Source organism: Ursus arctos, unplaced genomic scaffold, assembly GCF_023065955.2.
Source record: "Ursus arctos isolate Adak ecotype North America unplaced genomic scaffold, UrsArc2.0 scaffold_14, whole genome shotgun sequence".
Lineage (NCBI taxonomy): Eukaryota > Metazoa > Chordata > Mammalia > Carnivora > Ursidae > Ursus > Ursus arctos.
In genome coordinates this window covers 40671377-40691059 of record NW_026622808.1, presented here as the reverse complement: position 1 = coordinate 40691059, position 19683 = coordinate 40671377, and the positions used below count along the sequence as shown (strand labels likewise).

The following is a 19683-nucleotide window of genomic DNA, read 5'->3' as shown; positions in this document are numbered from 1 at the left end:
ATTTTTAACTTTTTAAGGGACCTCCACACTGTTTTCCAGAGTGGCTGTACCAACTTGCATTCCCACCAACAATGTAGGAGGGATCCCCTTTCTCCACATCCTCTCCAACAATTGTTGTTTCTTGCCTTGTCTATTTTTGCCATTCTAACTGGCGTAAGGTGGTATCTCAGTGTGGTTTTGATTTGAATTTCCTTGATGGCTAATGATTTTGAACATTTTTTCATGTGTCTGTTAGCCATTTGTATGTCTTCATTGGAAAAGTGTCTGTTCATATCTTCTGCCCATTTTTTGATTTGTTTATTTGTTTCTCGTGTATTGAGTTTGAGAAGTTCTTTGTAGATCTTGGATACCAGTCCTTTATCTGTAGTGTCATTTGCAAATATATTCTCCCATTCCGTGGGCTGCCTCTTAGTTTTTCTGACTGTTTCCTTGGCTGTGCAGAAACTTTTAATCTTGATGAAGTCCCATAAATTCATTTTATCTTTTGTTTCTCTTGCCTTTGGGGATGTGTCATGAAAAAGGTTGCTTTGGCCGATATCGTAGAGGTTGTTGCCTATGTTCTCCTCTAGAATTTTGATGGATTCCTGTCTCACATCGAGGTCTTTCATCCATTTGGAGTTTATTTTTGTGTATGGTGTGAGATAGTGGTCAAGTTTCATTCTCTTGCATGTAGCTGTCCAATTTTCCCAGCACCATTTATTGAAGAGACTGTCTTTTTCCCACCGGATGTTTTTTCCTGCTTTATCAAATATTAGTTGCCCAAAGAGCCGAGGGTCCATTTCTGGGCTCTCTATTCTGTTCCATTGGTCTATGTGTCTGTTTTTGTGCCAGTACCATGCTGTCTTTGTGATCACAGCTTTGTAGTACAGCTCGAAATCCGGCATTGTGATGCCCCCAGCTTTGTTTTTCCTTTTCAACAGTTCCTTGGAGATTCGGGGCCTTTTCTGTTTCCATACAAATTTAAGGACTGTTTGTTCCAGTTCTTTGAAAAATGTCCTTGGTATTTTGATCGGGATAGCATTGAAAGTGTAGATTGCTCTGGGTAGCATGGACATTTTAACTATGTTAATTCTTCCGATCCATGAGCATGGAATATCTTTCCATCTTTTTATGTCTTCCTCAATGTCTTTCAAGAGTGATTTATAGTTTCTAGAATATAGGTCCTTTACGTCTCTGGTTAAGTTAATTCCAAGGTAACGTATGGTTTTTGGTGCTATTGTAAATGGGATGGATTCCCTAATTTCTCTTTCTTCGGTCTCGTTATTCGTGTATAGAAATGCAACTGATTTCTGAGCATTTATTTTGTATCCTGCCACGTTACTGAATTGCTCTATAACTTCTAATAGTTTGGGAGTGGCTTCTTTTGGGTTTTCCATATAGAGTATCATGTCATCTGCGAAGAGAGACATTTTGACTTCTTCTTTGCCAATTTGAATACCTTTGATCCCTTTTTGTCGTCTGATTGCTGTTGCAAGGACTTCTAGTACTATGTTGAATAATAGTGGCGAGAGTGGGCATCCTTGTCGAGTTCCTGATCTTAAGGGAAAGGCTTCCAGCTTTTCCCCATTGAGAATAATATTTGCAGTAGGCTTTTCATAGATGGCTTTTATGAGATTGAGAAATGTACCTTCTATTCCTACACTCTGAAGGGTTTTAATCAGGAAAGGATGCTGTATTTTGTCAAATGCTTTTTCGGCATCGATTGAGAGGATCATATGGTTCCTGAGTCTTTTCTTGTTGATATGATGTATCACGCTGATTGATTTGCGAATATTGAACCACGCTTGCATCCCAGGTACGAATCCCACTTGATCGTGATGGATAATCCTTTTAATGTATTGTTGGATTCTATTAGCAAGTATCTTGTTGAGGATTTTGGCGTCCATATTCATTAGGGAAATCGGTCTGTAATTCTCCTTTTTGATGGGGTCTTTGCCTGGTTTCCCTTACCCAAAGTCTTATCACCAATTAGTGATTGAACTAGCAACAGCTTTTTTTTTTTATGGGTTATAATTCACATACCATAAAATTCTCCCTTTAAAGTGTATTATTCAGTGGTTTTTAGTATATTTCACAGAGTTGTGCAACCATCACCACTGTGTAATTTTAGAATGCTTTGTGACCCCCAAAGTACCTGTATTCATTAGTAGTTACTTCCTGCTACCCTTAGCCCTTTCTTTTCATCTCTAGGGATTTGCTTATTTTAAATGTTTCATATAAATGGAACCATACGATATGTAGTCTTTTGTGTTTAGCTTCTTTAACTTACCATAATGTTTCCAACATTTGTCTGTGTTGTAGCATGTCTTTGTTCCTTTTTATGCCTGAATAATAATCCATTGTATGAATCTACTATATTTTGTTTATTCACTTATTAGTTGATGGACATTTGAGTTGATTCTACTTTTTGGCAATTATTAATAGTGCTACTATGAACATTCACGTACAAATTTTTGTGTGGACATATGTTTTCAATCCTTGTGGGTATACATGTAGGAGTGAAATTGCTGGGTCATATGGAACTCTACATTTAACTTTTAAGGAACTACCAAACTGTTTTCAAAGTGGCTGTACCACTTTACACTCCCACCATCAATGTATGTGAGCTCCAATTTCCCCACATTTTCAGCAACACTTGTTATTATTTGTGTTTTTTATTATACTCATCCTGTGAGTATTATACTTATCCTGTGAGTTTTGGTTTTCATTTCCCTATTGGCTAATAATGTTGAGCATATTTTCATCTACTTATTAGCCATTTATATATCTTCTTTGGAGAAATAACTATTCAAATTCTTTGCTAATTTTTAAATGGGATTATTTCTTTTTGTTGAATTGTATGAATTCTTTATACATTTTGTACACTAGGCTCTTATCAGATAAATGATTTGTAAAAATTTTCCCCCATTCTATGGCTCTTCTTACTTCCTTGATAGTGTCCTTTGAGGACAAAAGTTTCTAAATTTTAGAAATGTAGTTTATCTATTTTTTTCTTTTGTTACTTGTGCTTTAAACATATCTAAGAAACCATTTGTTAATTGCAGGGCATGAAGATTTTCACCTATGTTTTCTTCTAAGAGATTTATGGGTTTAGATTTTATATCTAAGTCTTTGATCCATTTTGAGTTAATGATAAAAGAAAAACTCACCACAAACTAAGATAGGAAGGAAATTTCTTCAATCTGATAAAGGACTTCTATGAAAAACATATAGCTTTTCATACTTAATGGTGATAGTCTGAATCGGAAACAAGACAAAGCTGTCTTCTCTCACCATTTCTATTCATCATTGTATTGGAGATTCTAGTCAATGCAATAAGGCAAGAAAAAGAAATAAATAATATAAGGCATCCATATTGAAAAGGAAAAAGCAAAACTGCCTATTTGCAAGCAGCAAAAATGTCTGTAGAAAAGAAATAAATGAGTTCAGCAAGGTTGAAGAATATGAAAATCAACAGACAAAAATCAGTTGCATCTCTATATCCTAGATAGAGTAAACTGAAAATGAAATTAAGGAAACAGTTCCATGCACAGTATCATCAAAAAGAATAAAATGCTTAGAAATAACTTTAACAAAATTAGTGCAAGATTTGTGTACTAAAAATTTTAAAATACTGCTGACAGAAATTAAAGATACAAGTAAGTGGAGAGCCATTCTGTTGGGAGATTAAATATTGTTATGTTGACAGTTCTCCCCAAATTTATCTAGATTGTTTTTTTATTTTTTTTGTGTGTGGGCTTTTTTGTAGACATTGATGAACTGATCCTAAAATGTATATGGAAATTCAAAGGTGAATAGTAGAACAGTTTTGTGAAAGAAAAAAGGTGGGGGACTTAAACTCAAAATTTCAAAATTTACTATAAAGCTATAGTGATCATGGCAGTATGGTACTGGCGTGAAGAAGATAGATCAATGAAACAGCATACAGAAATAAAACCTTACATTTATGGTCCACCGATTTGTTTACAAAATTGTCAAGGCAGTTCAGTGGTAAAAGAAGAGTCTTTTCAGCAAATGATGTGGGGACATTTGGATGTCCACATGCAAAAAAATTAATTTAGAACCATACCTCACACCATATACAAAAATTAGCTCAAAATGGATTATAGAACTAAATGTGAGAGTTAAAAGTATAAGACTTCTAGAAGTAAACAGTAGGAAATCTTCATGATCCTGGGTTAGGCAAAGCATTTGTAGATATGACACCAGAACACAAATAATAAAAGAAAAAATAATAAATTGGACTTCATAAAAATTTCAGAGTTTTGCATTCAAAAGGCACCATTACATAAATGAAGACAAGCCTCAGACTGGTGAAAATATGTGCAAATCGTATATATGGTAAAGTTCTTGTATCCAGAATATAAAAAGAACTCTTACTGTTTGTTAATAAGAAAACATATCACCGATTTAAAACTTGGTAAAAGATTTGGATAGGCATTTCATAAAAGCAGATAGATAAATGGCTAAAAAGCACACGATAATATTCACATTAAGGAAATGTAAATTACAACCATAATGACTGTTTCCATAATTTGGATATTACAGATAATGCTGCTATAAACATCAGGGTGCATGTATCCCTTTGAATTAGTATTTTTCTATTCTTTGAGTTAATACCTGGTGGTGCAATTGCTGAATCTTAGGGTAGTTCTATTTTTAACTTTTTCTTAACTGTAGAGAACTGATGGTTAACCGGGGGGGGGGGGGGGGGTTGCATTGAGGGATGGATTAATAGGTGATAAGAATTAAGGAGTGCACTTGTGATGAGCACTCTATGTGCTCATGTTCTATGGAAGTGTTGAATTAATGTATTGTACACCTGAAACTAATATTACACTATATGTCAACTAACTGGAATTCAAATTAAAATTTAAGAAAAAATTTTAAAAAAAAATAATAAGATACCACCTCATACCCACCACAATGGCTGTCTTCCTGGGTATATGCCTGAGAAACATGAAAATATTATGACCACACACAGAGCTGAACATGAATGTTCTTAGTACCATTATTTAGGTTAGCCAAACCTGGAGACAAACTACAATTCCACCAACTCCTTTGGTGAATAGATATAAAATGTGGCATATCCATATATTACAACACTGTTCTTCAATAAGAAAGTAATGATATAGGCTACAGTGGATGAATGTCAAAAACGTTGTGCTCAGTGAAAGATGTCACATGCAGAAAATTTTATATTTTATATTCCACTTACATGAAATATCTGGAGAAGGCAAATGTTTCTAGACCCAAGCCAGATTCATGATAGCCTGGGGATGGGGATGAGAGTGGAGATTGACTGCAGACAGGTATGTGGGATCTATTTGGATGGTGGGAATGTTTGACAACCAAATTCTGGTGATGGTTTACATAACTCTTTAAATATACTAAAAATGTACACAATTTAAAATGATGAATTTTATGGCATGTAAATTGTACCTCAATAGAGCTCTTTTTAAAAAGGGGATCAAATGACATTCAGAGAAAGATTCAAAGAGCACCAGTTACTGATGTAAAGCCATACATGTGAAATGTGCATTGTAATGAATGCTAAGTAAGAAAAGAGGACTACTTTGTGTTTCAATAAGTATACGAAAGCATCTTAGGTTCAGAATTCTGAATTTTTCTATAAAAGACAAAAGAATCCTCAATGAATTTAAAATTCAGCAGAAGGGACCCAGGAAAAATTGATGGAATAAAATTCCCTGTGGTGATTATGAAGTATAGGAGTGAATGCATAAGGGAGGCCTTCTGCATGGCGCCATCTTCTATATGGTTTTCAATTTCAGTGCACAGCCATATTAACTATATACCCAAACATCATTGCACACATTTATATATACGATTTTGCAAACTCTCTCTTTTCTTGTAATTTATGCCTGGAGTTATTTGGTAGCATCACTGAAGGTGTGCATTCAAATTTGGTCATTTTTAGGTCATGATAAGAAAAATAAATACCATTTTGGCTTTAAGAACAAGTAATTCTAATAAATGAATCTAATCATCAGAAGCCTGACATCAGTTTTGCAAGTTCATTCTAACCTGAAGTGAACATTCAGTGGTTGAAAATGATTGTACATATGGAAGAAAAGTGAATAGGTAATCTAAATAGACAAGTTTATCTACACTATTGGATGGTTGCTACCATTTACTCAAATACTCACTGAGGTTGCCATTGTTAAAATAAAAATTGTCAATCAAAGATGGAGATATAAAAGCAAATTGGAAATTGAATTCAGAAGTAATTTTACTTTCAAATGGTTTGCAAATGTAGATGTTAAGTTTGGAATGAATGTCGTTAATGACCATAGCTGAGAGAGTTATACACCTGCTGATCACTAGAATATTATAATAAATGAGGTTGATTTTCCTGTTGACTACCCCATTTTTTCTCAACATGGTCTCATTACTTTTTCTATCACATCGCTGACCCTTAGCTATGAATGCTCACTTACAGATATAAAAATGTATTAACTCATATATGGGGTTTCTTAATAAAAAAGTATCTCTAAGTTTAAGAGAAGCAATGCCAGTGTTACTTGCCTTTTTCTGCTTTGTTAGGTCACAGGAGGTTTTAGATGGTGAAAATCAAGCCTGTATTACAACTGAAGAGCTGTTTTACAAGCAGCCTTCCTTACAGCAACTAAATTGTCCCCAAAAAAGCACATGAGCACATGAGCATAATGAAGCTTTTAAGTAGACACACATATGCATTTATATTCTCTATCTCTCATGAATGACTAATTTTAATTTTTTTTAAAGTAGCAATTCAGCTTGCTTTCAGAACCATTTAAGCTTAGCACATGATTTTGTTTTCCCTCCAAAACCAACTATTCTTGATTATGAGATAGGGAAGGTTTGCATATTTATTTTTGCAAAGACAGTAGAATAAATTCTCATCACCATATGAGTGGCTTAGTCTTAATACCTCTGTCTTAAACTGGGCACATGAGCATTTAGAAATTCTTCCAGAGGTCAGAGCCACGACGGTCAGATTTAACTGAGAGCTATCTTGTGTAGACCAAAACCTGACCTCCACCAGAGCAAAGTCAGGCCATGTACCCATTGTGTGGTTCTTATCAGGCTTTACAGCCCAGGTGGGCCTATCTTTCTTAATAAATATTTTAGTTAATAGAAGATTAAAGGCTAAAAATACACAGCCACTCAAGATGATGGTTAGTACTTAGGTAGTTTTCTGTATGCCAGGCATTGTTCTATGCATTTTTCTTACATTCACTTATGTATGCAGTCCTCACAACAATCCTATGAGTACTATTATTTTCTACATTTTATTAATAAAGAAACTGAGGTACCGAAGTGTAAGTAACATACCCAGTGTCACATAGCTAAGAAATGGTGAAGCCAGAATTTGAACACAGAAAATATGGCTTTGAAATTATTGCTCTTAACCATTACAGCTTATTTCCACACTTGTTGATAATGAGTAGTCTAAAATAATAATAATTTCGGGCACCTGGGTGGCTCGATCAGTTAAGCATCCAACTCTTGGTTTCGGCTTAGGACATGATCTCGGGGTCATGAGATTGAGCCCCGTGTCGGGCTCTGCATTCAGTGTGGAGTCTGCTTGAGATTCTCTCTGTGCCTCTGCCTGCCCCTTCTCCCTGCTCATGTTCTCTCCCCCTCCAAATAAATAAATAAAAATCTTTAAAAGAATAATAATCACTAAAAAAAGAAAGTAGCAGTACTCAAAAACTGCAGTCAACTCAAGATAACACTGATGATGAATTTGTAATAAATTGTCCTTCCCCCAAACTGCAGAAGTCCCATCTCTTGTGTTTGTACATGTGCATACTGGGAACTTTTACAAATTACCAAACATTTCAGGGCAGTCAGATTTCTTTATGGAATTTAGAATGAGAGACTTCTTGAAACTCTAAAATGGGCTCTGGATTACCAAATTCTAGTAACCTTTTTAAACTCAATTAGAATGTTACTAGCAAGTGGTAAAGCTGAAATATACAGGACCACATGTTATTCACCCATGAAAACAAAGGAAAAGATTTGCATATTTGCGTTACATTATGGCCCATAACGTGGACTATAGTTAGTGACCTAGAACACCAAAGGGGATTGAAAGAAATTCAGTAATAGAAGTTGAAAAACATGCTGTGGTAAGTCAAAAAAAGATGTAATTATTTTTAATTCGGAGATCTGCGATGTTTTCCAGGAGGAGGTGGCATTTCAACCCAAACTGTGATGGATGAATATAATTTCAGTTGGCAGAATGAGAGAAGGGACTTTCCAAGGGACATACATAAGCAAAGGCATAGAAATATGAAAGGATGGATTATGTTTAAGTAGCAAACACGCTGGTATTGTCATTGTGGCAGCCCACTCCAGTGTTCCATGTCACATCCTCTGGGTCCACCTCTGATATCAGCTGCGACTGCAGTGGGTGGTTTGGAACAAGCTTGCTTGGAAAGCATCCCATATCAAATGCCATCCAGGACCTTCTTTGATGCTGTGGGACCCAACTACTCTACCCACAGACAGGCATAAATTGGAAATACTAGGGTGGTAAGGCCCCCTGAGGGAACCCTTAACCATTGGGGGTTAGCACTTAGTGGCTATAGGCTCCCACCTCCTATTCCTCAAGAGGACAGTTCGTGGAGGTGTTCTGTACGTGTCTCCATGGATGTTCTGGTGGAATGGAGCCCCTATAGTCTATAGCAGTCTTGTTGACAATGCCTTCTTATCTTGGATTTTCCTCTTTTGTTGTCTTACTCTCCCTCTTCCTTCATTCCTGCATCATGGAATCTCTTATCCAATAAACCACTTGCACCTGTGTCCTTTTCTCAGCCTCTGCTTTTGAAGGTGTGTTTCCTAAAGAGGCTGCACAGCACATCCAGGTATATGAGTTAGTGCAAAGGCTTTGATTGTCAAACAGACTCACAAGAATCAGAGATCTTAGCCAATACTGATGCACACATGAAGCAGGAAGAGATCTGGAATAACCGTTGCATCTCTCCAGTTCTTTCTAAATGCACTTTGGCTCAGATCTAACAAACAACTTCTCTAAGCAATACTTGACAGAAAAACACCTGAGAATATTGCTCACCCAGAGGGAGCTCTTACACTTTTAGCTTATGTGACGTGTTCCAAGGAACCATGCCCCATAAGTGCATGGATTCCAAGTTTGTTAACCATAAGCAATCTTAGAGAGATCAGGTACATCCTGCAAAAATAAAACAAAACAAAAAACCCATATATTAAGGACTTTCCTTCTAATAAACACCACTGATGTATTTGTCAGAGGTCAGTCATGTTTACAAGGAGCTTTGGCTGGTTACCTTTCTCCTGGAATGAATGCCCTTTAGTAAAGGGGTTGAATGGATGGTAGGCCAGTTACTCACCTCTTCCTTCCTAGTAAGCATGAAACCTTTCAAAAACACTAGGCCATGCACTGCCATCCTCTGGAATTGTCATATAGACTTGTAAATAATGTACCTTTATTACTCTTGCTTTATCTTTTTAGATTGCTGGCTCTGCCACATAGCTCTGAGACCATGAACAAATGGCTTAATGTCTCTGAGCCTCTCACTACATTGGTAAGATGTGATGATTAATTTCTATTTCAAAAAAAAATTGTTGGGAGGAATAAATGAGATAACATTGGCGAAATTGAGTGAAGGTTCTGGCATATGGTAGGGATTTAGATGTTGCTCGTCCATTTTCCATCCTTTTCTGGTTATTAAGTATAGCCTTGATATCTGCCCCATCAAGCTCTTCTTGATATCTCATGTTAAGACTCCTCAAAACCAACCCTGGCTTTATTCTGCAATTTCACTCCTTGCTGATGTTCTCACCTGCTGTCTCTGCAACCCCCTGGTTTCAGTCTTGCACTCCTTATTTTATGAATTCTGACACAAACAGAGGGTACATTGAGGAATGCAGTGAAAAGTGATAATGGAATAGTGGCTAAGGGTCAGATTTTGGAGGTCCTTGAATAACGAGATAAGGAACCTTGGACTTTATTCCTTAGGCTAGGATGCGAAAGAAATTGGAGCCAAGGGGTGACATTCAGTCCCCATGGCTGGTCCACATGAAGAACAGACTGAGAGATAAAAGTGTGGAGGTAGAGAGACTACTACATTCAAAGCAACAAATGACTAAGCATTGTGGTTATAGAAAACCGAAGAAGAAACAGGCATGAAACTACTAGAAAGGTGACTGTGACAGGATCTGACAGCTAATTGGAATAGTGACGCCCAAATGTTCAAAACAGGGAACAATCAGTGATTCACAGAGATCCTCACTAGTAACTGAGAGAATTTTAAGTGTATGAGGCCTATGGTGGGACAGTGAAGTGACCTTCAAGAACATAGAAATAAAGAAAGCAAGATTAGCCTATGAGCTTTTAATTGTAAGATAATAGTACCTGGATCAGAAGGGTGTTTGTTTGTTTTGTTGTTGTTTTTTACAAATTTTAAAGGAAGATTTTGCCAATGGAACACGCACACACATGAAGGCAAACATGGGCTCTGTCCATCCAAACACTGTGAAGGATAGGAGTCTTAGCTACCAGATATTAAATATTTTGTTCCCAGGAGCAAAGATCATTCTACTATGGATGTGTTTTTAGGCACTATCTGCCCAAAAGAAAGTCAGCATGTGGGTAAGGATCTAGGTACTAGAATCATTTAGATCTGAGTATAAATCTGGATTTTGCTAGATGTGTAACTTTAGGAACTAAAACTTTAGTTTCCTCATCTGTTAAGTAGAGATAATAATAGTAGGCATCTTCTAAGGTTTATGGGAGCATTAAGTGAAATAATGCATACAGAATACTTAATACAGTGTTGGCATATAAAAAATGTTCAATAAGTAATTAATATTACTACCTTTCCTTTGGGGAATGCATACATCAAGTATTGAAGTGTAAGTCACTTGTTCTGATTATATACCAAGTAAAAAAAAAAACTTCTGATGCTTGGTAGATTTTTTTTTTTTTTTTTTTTTAGATAAATTACCACATTCTAGCAGAGTACACTCATCTTGCTAGCTTTGGATCATCCTTTCAGGAGGCTTTACGTAGGGCATGGTTGTAAGACACATGTTTGTGACCTATTGGGTAATTGGATCCAAACTGGAATCCAGAATTGAGTGGGAAATCGTTTTAGAAGACTGAGAAGGGGAGAAGAGAAAGGGTACATGGTTTTCATGAGATGAACAAGTATTGTATTGGAAGTGTTTAGCTGTGGTTCTGTGAAGATGGACACCAAGGCACTCTTGTCATCGCTAGCACAGCATGTGCAAATAGTGGCCATTCAACATAAACGAATGAAAGAAATTCAGCCTGTATGGGAGTGACCATACCGTTATATCACTGAAATGGCTCATGATTTTAAAGAGAGAAGTTTTAACACTCTGCTACTTATTAGCTGTATTTCCATAGACTAGTAGCTTCCTTAGTTTCTGGAGTCTAGTTTCCCCATCTACAAAGTGGAGAATGAATATACTGCCTTCAGTGAAAGATTTTTGTGAGACTTAATAAGATAATGTCTATGAAATATGCTAAAAATAGCGACTTAGGAATGGTTATTTTTCCTCCCACACTGGAGTATGATTTCTATATCTCAGCTAATTCCATACCTCTAGTACTTTGTATTGTGCTACTAAGGCATTGACTGGATGCTAGTTGAATGAATTAATGAAATCAGGAAGAAAATTTGAATAGGAGACCTTGAAGTTGGAATAGTTGTGTTGGTTATCATAGTGAAATAGGTTTAGGTTTAAATTAAATTTTGCTCTCTGGTTAGATAAAGTTACCCAGAATGGTGGCAGAAGAAAATTGTGATCTAGGTGCCAGAACTGCCCAGAAATATGAAGGAATACCCTAAAGATAAATAGATGATAGGTCAGTATTGAGTAGACTTGGGGAAAGTAGTTTTTAATTTTTTTAAGTTTTAAAATAATAAAATCCAAGTGCATGTAGACCATTCACCAGTCATATGCTGAATCATACAATGTCTTATTACACTTTTTAGAAAGGAAACTTTATAAAGTATGTTCTCTGACCACAATGGAATGAAATTAAAAATCAATGGCAATGCAGGATATAGAAAAGACTGTACTGTTTGGAAATTAAATAGCACACATCTAAGTAGCCCAAGATTCAAAGAAGAAATCATATGGGAAATTAGAAAATATTTCAAACTGAATGAAAATTATATACAACATACTAGAATGTGTGGGAGGCAGCTGACATAATGCTTAGAGGAAAGCTTATAAGTTTTAAGTATTGTATGAGAAAAAAGAAAGTTTAAAATTAATTATCTAACTTTCCATCCTAAGAAGCTGGGTGTGGGGGGGAAGAACAAATTAAACCCAGAGTAAGTAGAAGGAAAGAAATAAAAATAGAACCAGGAATCAATAAAATTGAAAACAAAGAACAGAGAAATTTTACAAAGCCAAGAGTTCTTTCTTTAAAAAGATAAACTTAATAAACCAAAGTGGATTGATTAGTAAAAAGAGAGAAATCACAAGTTACCAATGTCAGGAATGAGAACAGGAATACAACTACAGATCCTACTGATGTTAAAATGATAATAAAGGGAATAATATGAACAACTTTATGGCAATAAAGTCACAATTTATCAAAACCAAAAGAACAAAAATTCAAAATCTGAGTAGCCTACTAATCTATTAAATTAAATGTATAACCAAAATCTTCCCACAAAGAAAACTTCAGACTTAGATTAATTCTATTAACATTTAAACTAGCACTCATTTTAAACAAATTTTCAAATAGAGGAGGAGGAAACACTTCCCAAATCACTTTGTGGGATTAGCTTAACTCTGTTATCAAAACCTGACATAGATATTTTGAGAAAATTACAAACCAATGTTCCTCATGAAAATAGATGTGAAAATCTTCAACAAAATGCTAACATAATTGAAATTTATACCAAGAGTACAAGGTTGATTTTACATTTGAAAATCAATCAGTATAATTCAAAATATGGACAGAATAAAGGAAAGAAACAATAGGATCTGAATTGCTGCAGAAAAAAAGGCATTGACAAAATTCCACACCCTTTCGTGACTAAAAAAAAAGGAAAAAAAACTTAAAAAACTAGAAATAGAAGAGAACATACTAAATCTGATAAAGGAAACCTAAATCTAAATCACATTTAATAGAAACATAGTGAACATTTTCCCCCTATGATCAGGAACAAGGCAGGGTTTTCTGTGTTCATCACTTCAGTATAGTGTACGCTGGAAGTGCTGCCAGTGCAGTAATGCAAGAAAAAGAAATAAAAGGTATAAAGATTGAGAAAAGCAGAAGTAAAAGTCTTTATTCACTGAAGACATGATTGTTTATATATAAAATCCTCAGGAATCTACAAAACAACTACTGAAACTAATGCATGAATTAAACATGGTCACAGGAATAATTATATAAAAAATCAGTAGAATTTCTATATACTAGTAGCATTTGGCTGGTGAATTTTTAAAATTCATTTTCAGTCATGTCAAAAAACAAAATACTTAGGAATAAATTTAACAAAAGATGTGCAAGATTTCTAAAATGAAAACTACAAAACATTATGAAAGAAATTAAACAAGGCCTAAATAATTGCAAAAGATATATCACATAAGTGGATTGGATGACTCAATATTGTTCTCCCCAATTTGATCTGTAGATTCAACACAATCCAAAACTCTCAACAACATCTTTATAGAAAATGACAAGTGAATCCTAAAATCTATGGAAAACAAGGGCCAGACAAACCTGAACGAAACCAAGTGGAAGAGTTTCTTTGCCTAGTTTCAAGACCTACTGCTAATCCACAATACTGAGGCAGTGTGACATTGGTGGAAGAATGGATAAATGAAACAAATGGATTGATGGAAAGCCCAGAAATAGATCCACACTCATACATATATATTCAATTGATTTTCAACAAAGTATCATGGCATTTCAGTTTGGAAAGGAGAATCTTTAACAAATAATGCTGGACAACTGAATAAACATACAGAAAGAACCACACCCACTACCTCACACAATACTGAAATTAATCTTGGATGGATCATAGAATGTAAAACCTAGAACTGTGAAGATCTAGAAGAAAACATAGGAAAGTACCTTCTTTGTAGCTTTGGGCTAGGCAGGGATTTTTTAGGACATAGAAATTCTAGCACTAGTATAAATATTGATAAACTGGACTTCATGAAATTAAAAACTTCTGCTAATCAAAAGGTATCATTAAGCTAATTTAGACAAAGTGTACATGAGTTTCTGTGCACTATTCTTGATACTTTTCTGTGAGAAATTATTTCCAAATAAAAGGTTAACAAAAGATATCCTTATGATAATAGGGAAGAAAATAATCACAATGCATAATCTGACAAAGGATATATATCCAAAATTTATAAAGAACTCTTAGAATTATAATAAGAAAATAGCCCCCCAAAAATTGAACAAATGACTTAACAGACATGTCACATGACATGCCAGTAAACACATGTAAAATTGATCAGTGTCATTATTCAGAAGACAAATGCAAATAAAATCACAATGATATCCATTCATACCAACTAGAATTGGCTAACACTAAAGTCTGATAGTACCGGGGTGCCTGAGTGGCTCAGTCAGTTAAGCATCAGACTCGATTTCAGCCTGGTCATAATCTCAGGATCATGAGATCAAGCCCTGCATAGGGCTCCATACTCAGCACAGAGTCTGCCTGGGATTCTCTCTCTCTTCCTCTCCCTCTGCCCCTTCCCCCCAAAACAAAAAACAAAAACAAACAAACAAAAACTTAAAAGTCTGATAGTACCAAAAATTGAAGAGAATATGGAACCACTGCAATCATTTTGGAGAATTAGTTCTATAAAGTTATACCTATATATTCCCCAATTACCCAGTAATCCCATTCCTAATTATCAAGTAATCCCATTCCTAAACAGGAATATGTTGCTGCACTGCTATATAATAAAACATGCACAAAAATAACATTTTAAAAGAACAGGATGAAAGATAGTTCTAACATTTTCCTTCTGCACTTCAGCGGATGATTGTGTTTCACCACACCTCCCCATGTACTCGTCCCACGTTGAAGACACTGTCTTGGGGCAAAAATTATACCACATTTACTCATACATCTGAATATAAAACTATGATAGACTTAACCCTTTTGCATCTTAACCTTACCTCTCACTCTGGATTGAAAGGATTTATTGCTTTTTAAATGAAGTTATGGTGTTTTTTAGTGCTGGCACAGTAGAATTTTTAGGTCTGGGGCATTCTCTTAAATCATCTCTTCTAATTTGTACTGTATTTAATCATAACACTGTTGAATAATAGTTTTTCTACAGAATATGTATTTTAGAAGGAAGAAATAATGAGAGTAGAAAAGTAGGAAGAGGAGATAAGAAAGAGGTATAGAAAAAACTATGTTGACTTTTAAAATAGTTAATTATACTATAAATATTGGTAGCAGTTCATTTGAATGAAATGTCACCTTGGGGAATTACTAACTGTAGAAAATTAGCAGTTTGTACATCTAGATAAAGTTGCTAAAAATGGGGGAAACATCGCTATTCTCTGCTAAAAAGACAGTCTTTAATAAGCATCAACTCTACTATATAAAAGCCTGAGACAGGTTTGGAGATTTTAAGCCTGCTGTGTTACCTCTGAGACCTAAAGGAAGCAGAACATAAAAATGAGCCTCTATCAATTTGAAGCAAACCTAATCTTTGTGATCATGGCTGTGGTCTAAATCTATTAAAGATGTTAGAATTCAGTGTCCTTGGTATCACTGTGACTTGACCTGAATAGTGAGCAATAAACTTGTGTATTATAATTCTGCTTTGAAGATATGTGCTTAGGAAGTGAAAGCGACAGTCAGTGTTTTGTGTCTGTCTCTAAGCAGACTAAGAGCCTATATAAAATGACAGGTGCATTTTTAGGGAAAGAAACCCATAATGTTTTCCTATTTAGTAGGTGACAGTATGTCTCAAGATAACACAAGCTTAAGGGGCTGGAACAAGCATGGTTATTAAAGGCTAGCAGTTTCTCAGTTCATACAAATTGAATTTTTTCGTAGGCTAGAAGACTGTAGAAATCTGTAGAGTACTGAAATAAATTAGCATATTAAGTGAATTTATACATTCAGGCTTGTGAACACTTTGAATTTAAGGAAGAAATTTTATTACTTCTTGAGAGAAAAAAGACAATTCTTAAATTCTGTGTTTGATCTCCCTATTGCAAAGGGCCTGTATGATAAATTATATCATTTAATGATTATCCAAAGTAGTAGATATTATATTGATGGGAATCTTTCTCTCTTCTTTCTTTCTTCAGAATTACTGATTTAGGGAACATTAAAAGAAGATTATATTTATCAACAGTCCATAAGGAACTGTCCTCAACTCCTCTTCATGCAAAAATCCCACTCTTCATGATCAAGCGCAAAATTGTAAGTGTCACCTGAATGTTGCTTAAAATAGTAAATTCAATTCAGCAAATATTAATATGGGCCTATTCTGTGTATAAAGCACTTTGTTAAGTACCATGGTCATATAAAAAATGAATAAAATTTATACTCTTCCTTGCTCTCCCATGAAAGAGCTTAAAATCTACTAGGTGGGAGAATATGATTATTTGAACATCTAGAATATCACCAAAACCGTGGTGGGAAGCACAGTAGAGAGAGAAGGTCTACTGGTGCTATGAAAGGGAAAGAAATCCGTCTGACTACAGGATGAGGAAAGGCTGAATGAAGACGACTACATTTAGTTGGGCCTTTGAAAGACTATAAGATTTCAACAGGTAGAGATAGGAAGCCAAGTATTCCAAGCAGAAGTAACGGCATGAACAGAAGCCTGAAGGCTGGAAATTGATACATATTTGGAGAAAAAAGAGTGATTAATCATTATTGCCAGATTTTTTTTTTTGAATACCCTGAAGGAAACATCAGTCCTGCAATACAATAGTCAGGCATAGGTTGGGAGATTTTATGCCTATGGTGTAACCTCTAAGACCTATAGCAGCAATAAGGTATGAGTAGATAAGCAATAAGGTACAGGCCAAGAAGTTTGGGCCTGATATGACTGACTGGTCTTTCTCAAATTTTAATTACTTCAGTACTACTCTCATGGCTTTACCATGTTTATGTACTACTTGTTCTAATAAGTACTTAATACTTTCCTTTAAATCAACTCAGCTGTTTGGGGCTTAAATATATTTATTTTAAAAGAAACCTTTAACCACTTCCTTAAATGCACAGACTCCAGTGTAAGGAAGGATCATGAAAAGGTAAATATGACACCACCAAAGGAAACTAATAAAGCTTTAATAACTGATCCTAAAGAGATAGATCTGTGACCTGTCAAAGAATTCAGAACAGTCTTAAGGAAATTTAGTGACCTACAAGAACATACAGACAGACAATGAAATGAACTTAGGGAAACAAACCATGAACAGCACAAGATGTTTGACAAAGGAATGGAAACCATCAAAAATAAACAAATAGAAATGCTAGAGCTGAAAAATACAGTAACTGAAGAATTCAGTGGAGAGCTTCAAAAGCAGATTGAACCATGCAGAAAAAAGAATCAGTGACCTAGAAGACAAGACAATTGAAATTATCCAGTTGGGATTAAAAAAGGAAAAGGAATGACAAAGAGTGAAAAAAGCCTATGGGAATTATGAGACACAAAGAAAATAAGCAATATTCACATTACTGGAATTACAGAAGGAGAAGAGAAAGAGAAAAGGACAGAGAGTATATTTAAAGCGATGATGGCTAAAAACTCCCCAAACCTGGGGAGAGAAATAGATATTCAGATCCAAGAGGCCAAAGGACCACAAATAGGACCACACAAACATATTATGATTAAATTGTCAAAAGTCAAAGTAAGAATTTTAAAAGCAATGAGAAAAGAGAGGTTAGAAGTTACATACAAGGGGAGGTCCCATAAAACTATGGACAGATTTCTCAACAGAAACTTTTCAGGCCAGAAGAGAATGTGATGACATATTCTAAATATAGGGAAAAAATTAGAAACCAACCAAGAATACTATCCCTGGCAAAGCTGTCTTTCAGAAATAAAGGAGGGGTAAAGACTTTCCTAAACAAACAAAAACTGAGGGAATTCATTACCACTAGACCTGCCTTACAATAAATGCTAGAGGGAGATCTTTGAGTAGAAATACAAGGACTCTAACAACATAAAAACATAAGAAGGCAGTGTAAAACTCACTACAATGGTAAATGTATAGTCAGAGATGGAGTCTATAATAGTGGTGCATAATTCATTTATAATAATACTAAATGGCTATGTTTTAAGTACTGATTTCCTTATTTATCTATGATTTTTTTAGAGTTCAACAGTAGGTGGTTTCCAACAGTTAAATCATATATGAGACCAATACTCCATTCTGTGTGTAGTTAATAAATAAAATCTGTCATTACCTTGCTTTTGTGTATTCAGTCACCTTTGTCAGTTAACTAATTGAAGTTCTGGATATTTTGTTAAAATCTGAACTGACCATTCTGTACATGGATATCATCCTTCCCACACACACACAGTAGTATGCCTTTCATCTAGTGACATTTGTAGGAATACAGTATTTAAAAATAAAATATTATCTTTCTTTACAAGTAAACCTTGATGAGATAGAAAGTGAACTTGACTGAACCATATTTCCTATTTAATAAATGAGTCAGATGAATATGTGTCAGTGGCACCAGGTATCTAATGACATAAGAAATGTACTACTTAAACTAAAAAATAAAAAAAAATTAAAAAGTGTAATAGGTCCTCATCTAAGAAAATCCTGGTGTGAAGAAAGCAAACTGGTCATTATTTTAGGTAACTTGAGCTCATGCTAAATTTTAAAAGGCAAAACACTCATAGCATATCTAGAACTTCTTTTCTGAGTGTGGTTGAATCTAGAAAGAATTACTCACATACATTTAAGACAGTCCTAAGCAATAAGCAAAGAGAAGGTATTTTTTTTCTGTAGTGTTCCCTATCCTGGTGAAATCACCAAGTCATACCTACTTGTAATATGTTCTAATCTATATTTTGTTAAGTATAGACACGTAAATAATATGTAGGGGTTAAAAGCACAGTATCTGAATTCTGATACTTACTAGTTATATGACCCTAGTTATATGAGTTCCCTCACCTATAAAATGCAAATAATATGAGTTATACTTCCTATTAAGATTGTTATGAAGATTTACACAAGTAAATAAACATAAGGCTTTTATAACAATGCCTGGCACAGTCTAAGCCCTAGATAAGGATTACAGCTCCGATTTGCTCTTTAGTTGCTACTTCTTCCAGGAAGCCCTCCATGATTTCCCCTCTGGGTAATAACTATTTGGGGTATAGTTCACCATTGCCAGTCACAACTTCATAATCCTCGTAACACTTCTTCACCATGTGCTTATCTATCTCACTGCCTTTAGACTACAAGCATGTTTTATTTGACTTTTATCCCTAGTCCCATTAAGAACATGGCACAAAGGAAGTGCTGAATAAATATTTGTTGAACAAACAGGCAAGTCTTACTATGCCTCTTGATGCTGCAAGATAAAATAAGTAAGTTTGTCATGGACCTTTCTAAATGCACTTGATTCCAGAAATATTCTGTACTATTCAAGCAGATATTAAGAAATACAGTTCTAAAACTTGTACTCA

The 19683-nt window shown here is 35.0% G+C and overlaps 1 protein-coding gene across 28 annotated transcripts in view; it reads left to right on the top strand.

Moving 5' to 3' along the window:
- CFAP20DC (CFAP20 domain containing) overlaps positions 1-19683 on the top strand; it is a 239537-nt gene that overhangs the window by 70798 nt on the left and 149056 nt on the right. For all 28 annotated transcript variants that reach the window (XR_003316794.4, XM_048226477.2, XM_026501148.4 and 25 more), the window contains exon 5: positions 16334-16448. Coding sequence is in view for 27 of the 28 variants with exons in the window: in XM_048226477.2 (XP_048082434.2) it covers positions 16334-16448 (115 nt within the window). In the remaining variant the exon portion in view is untranslated. The remainder of the gene's footprint in view (positions 1-16333; positions 16449-19683) is intronic.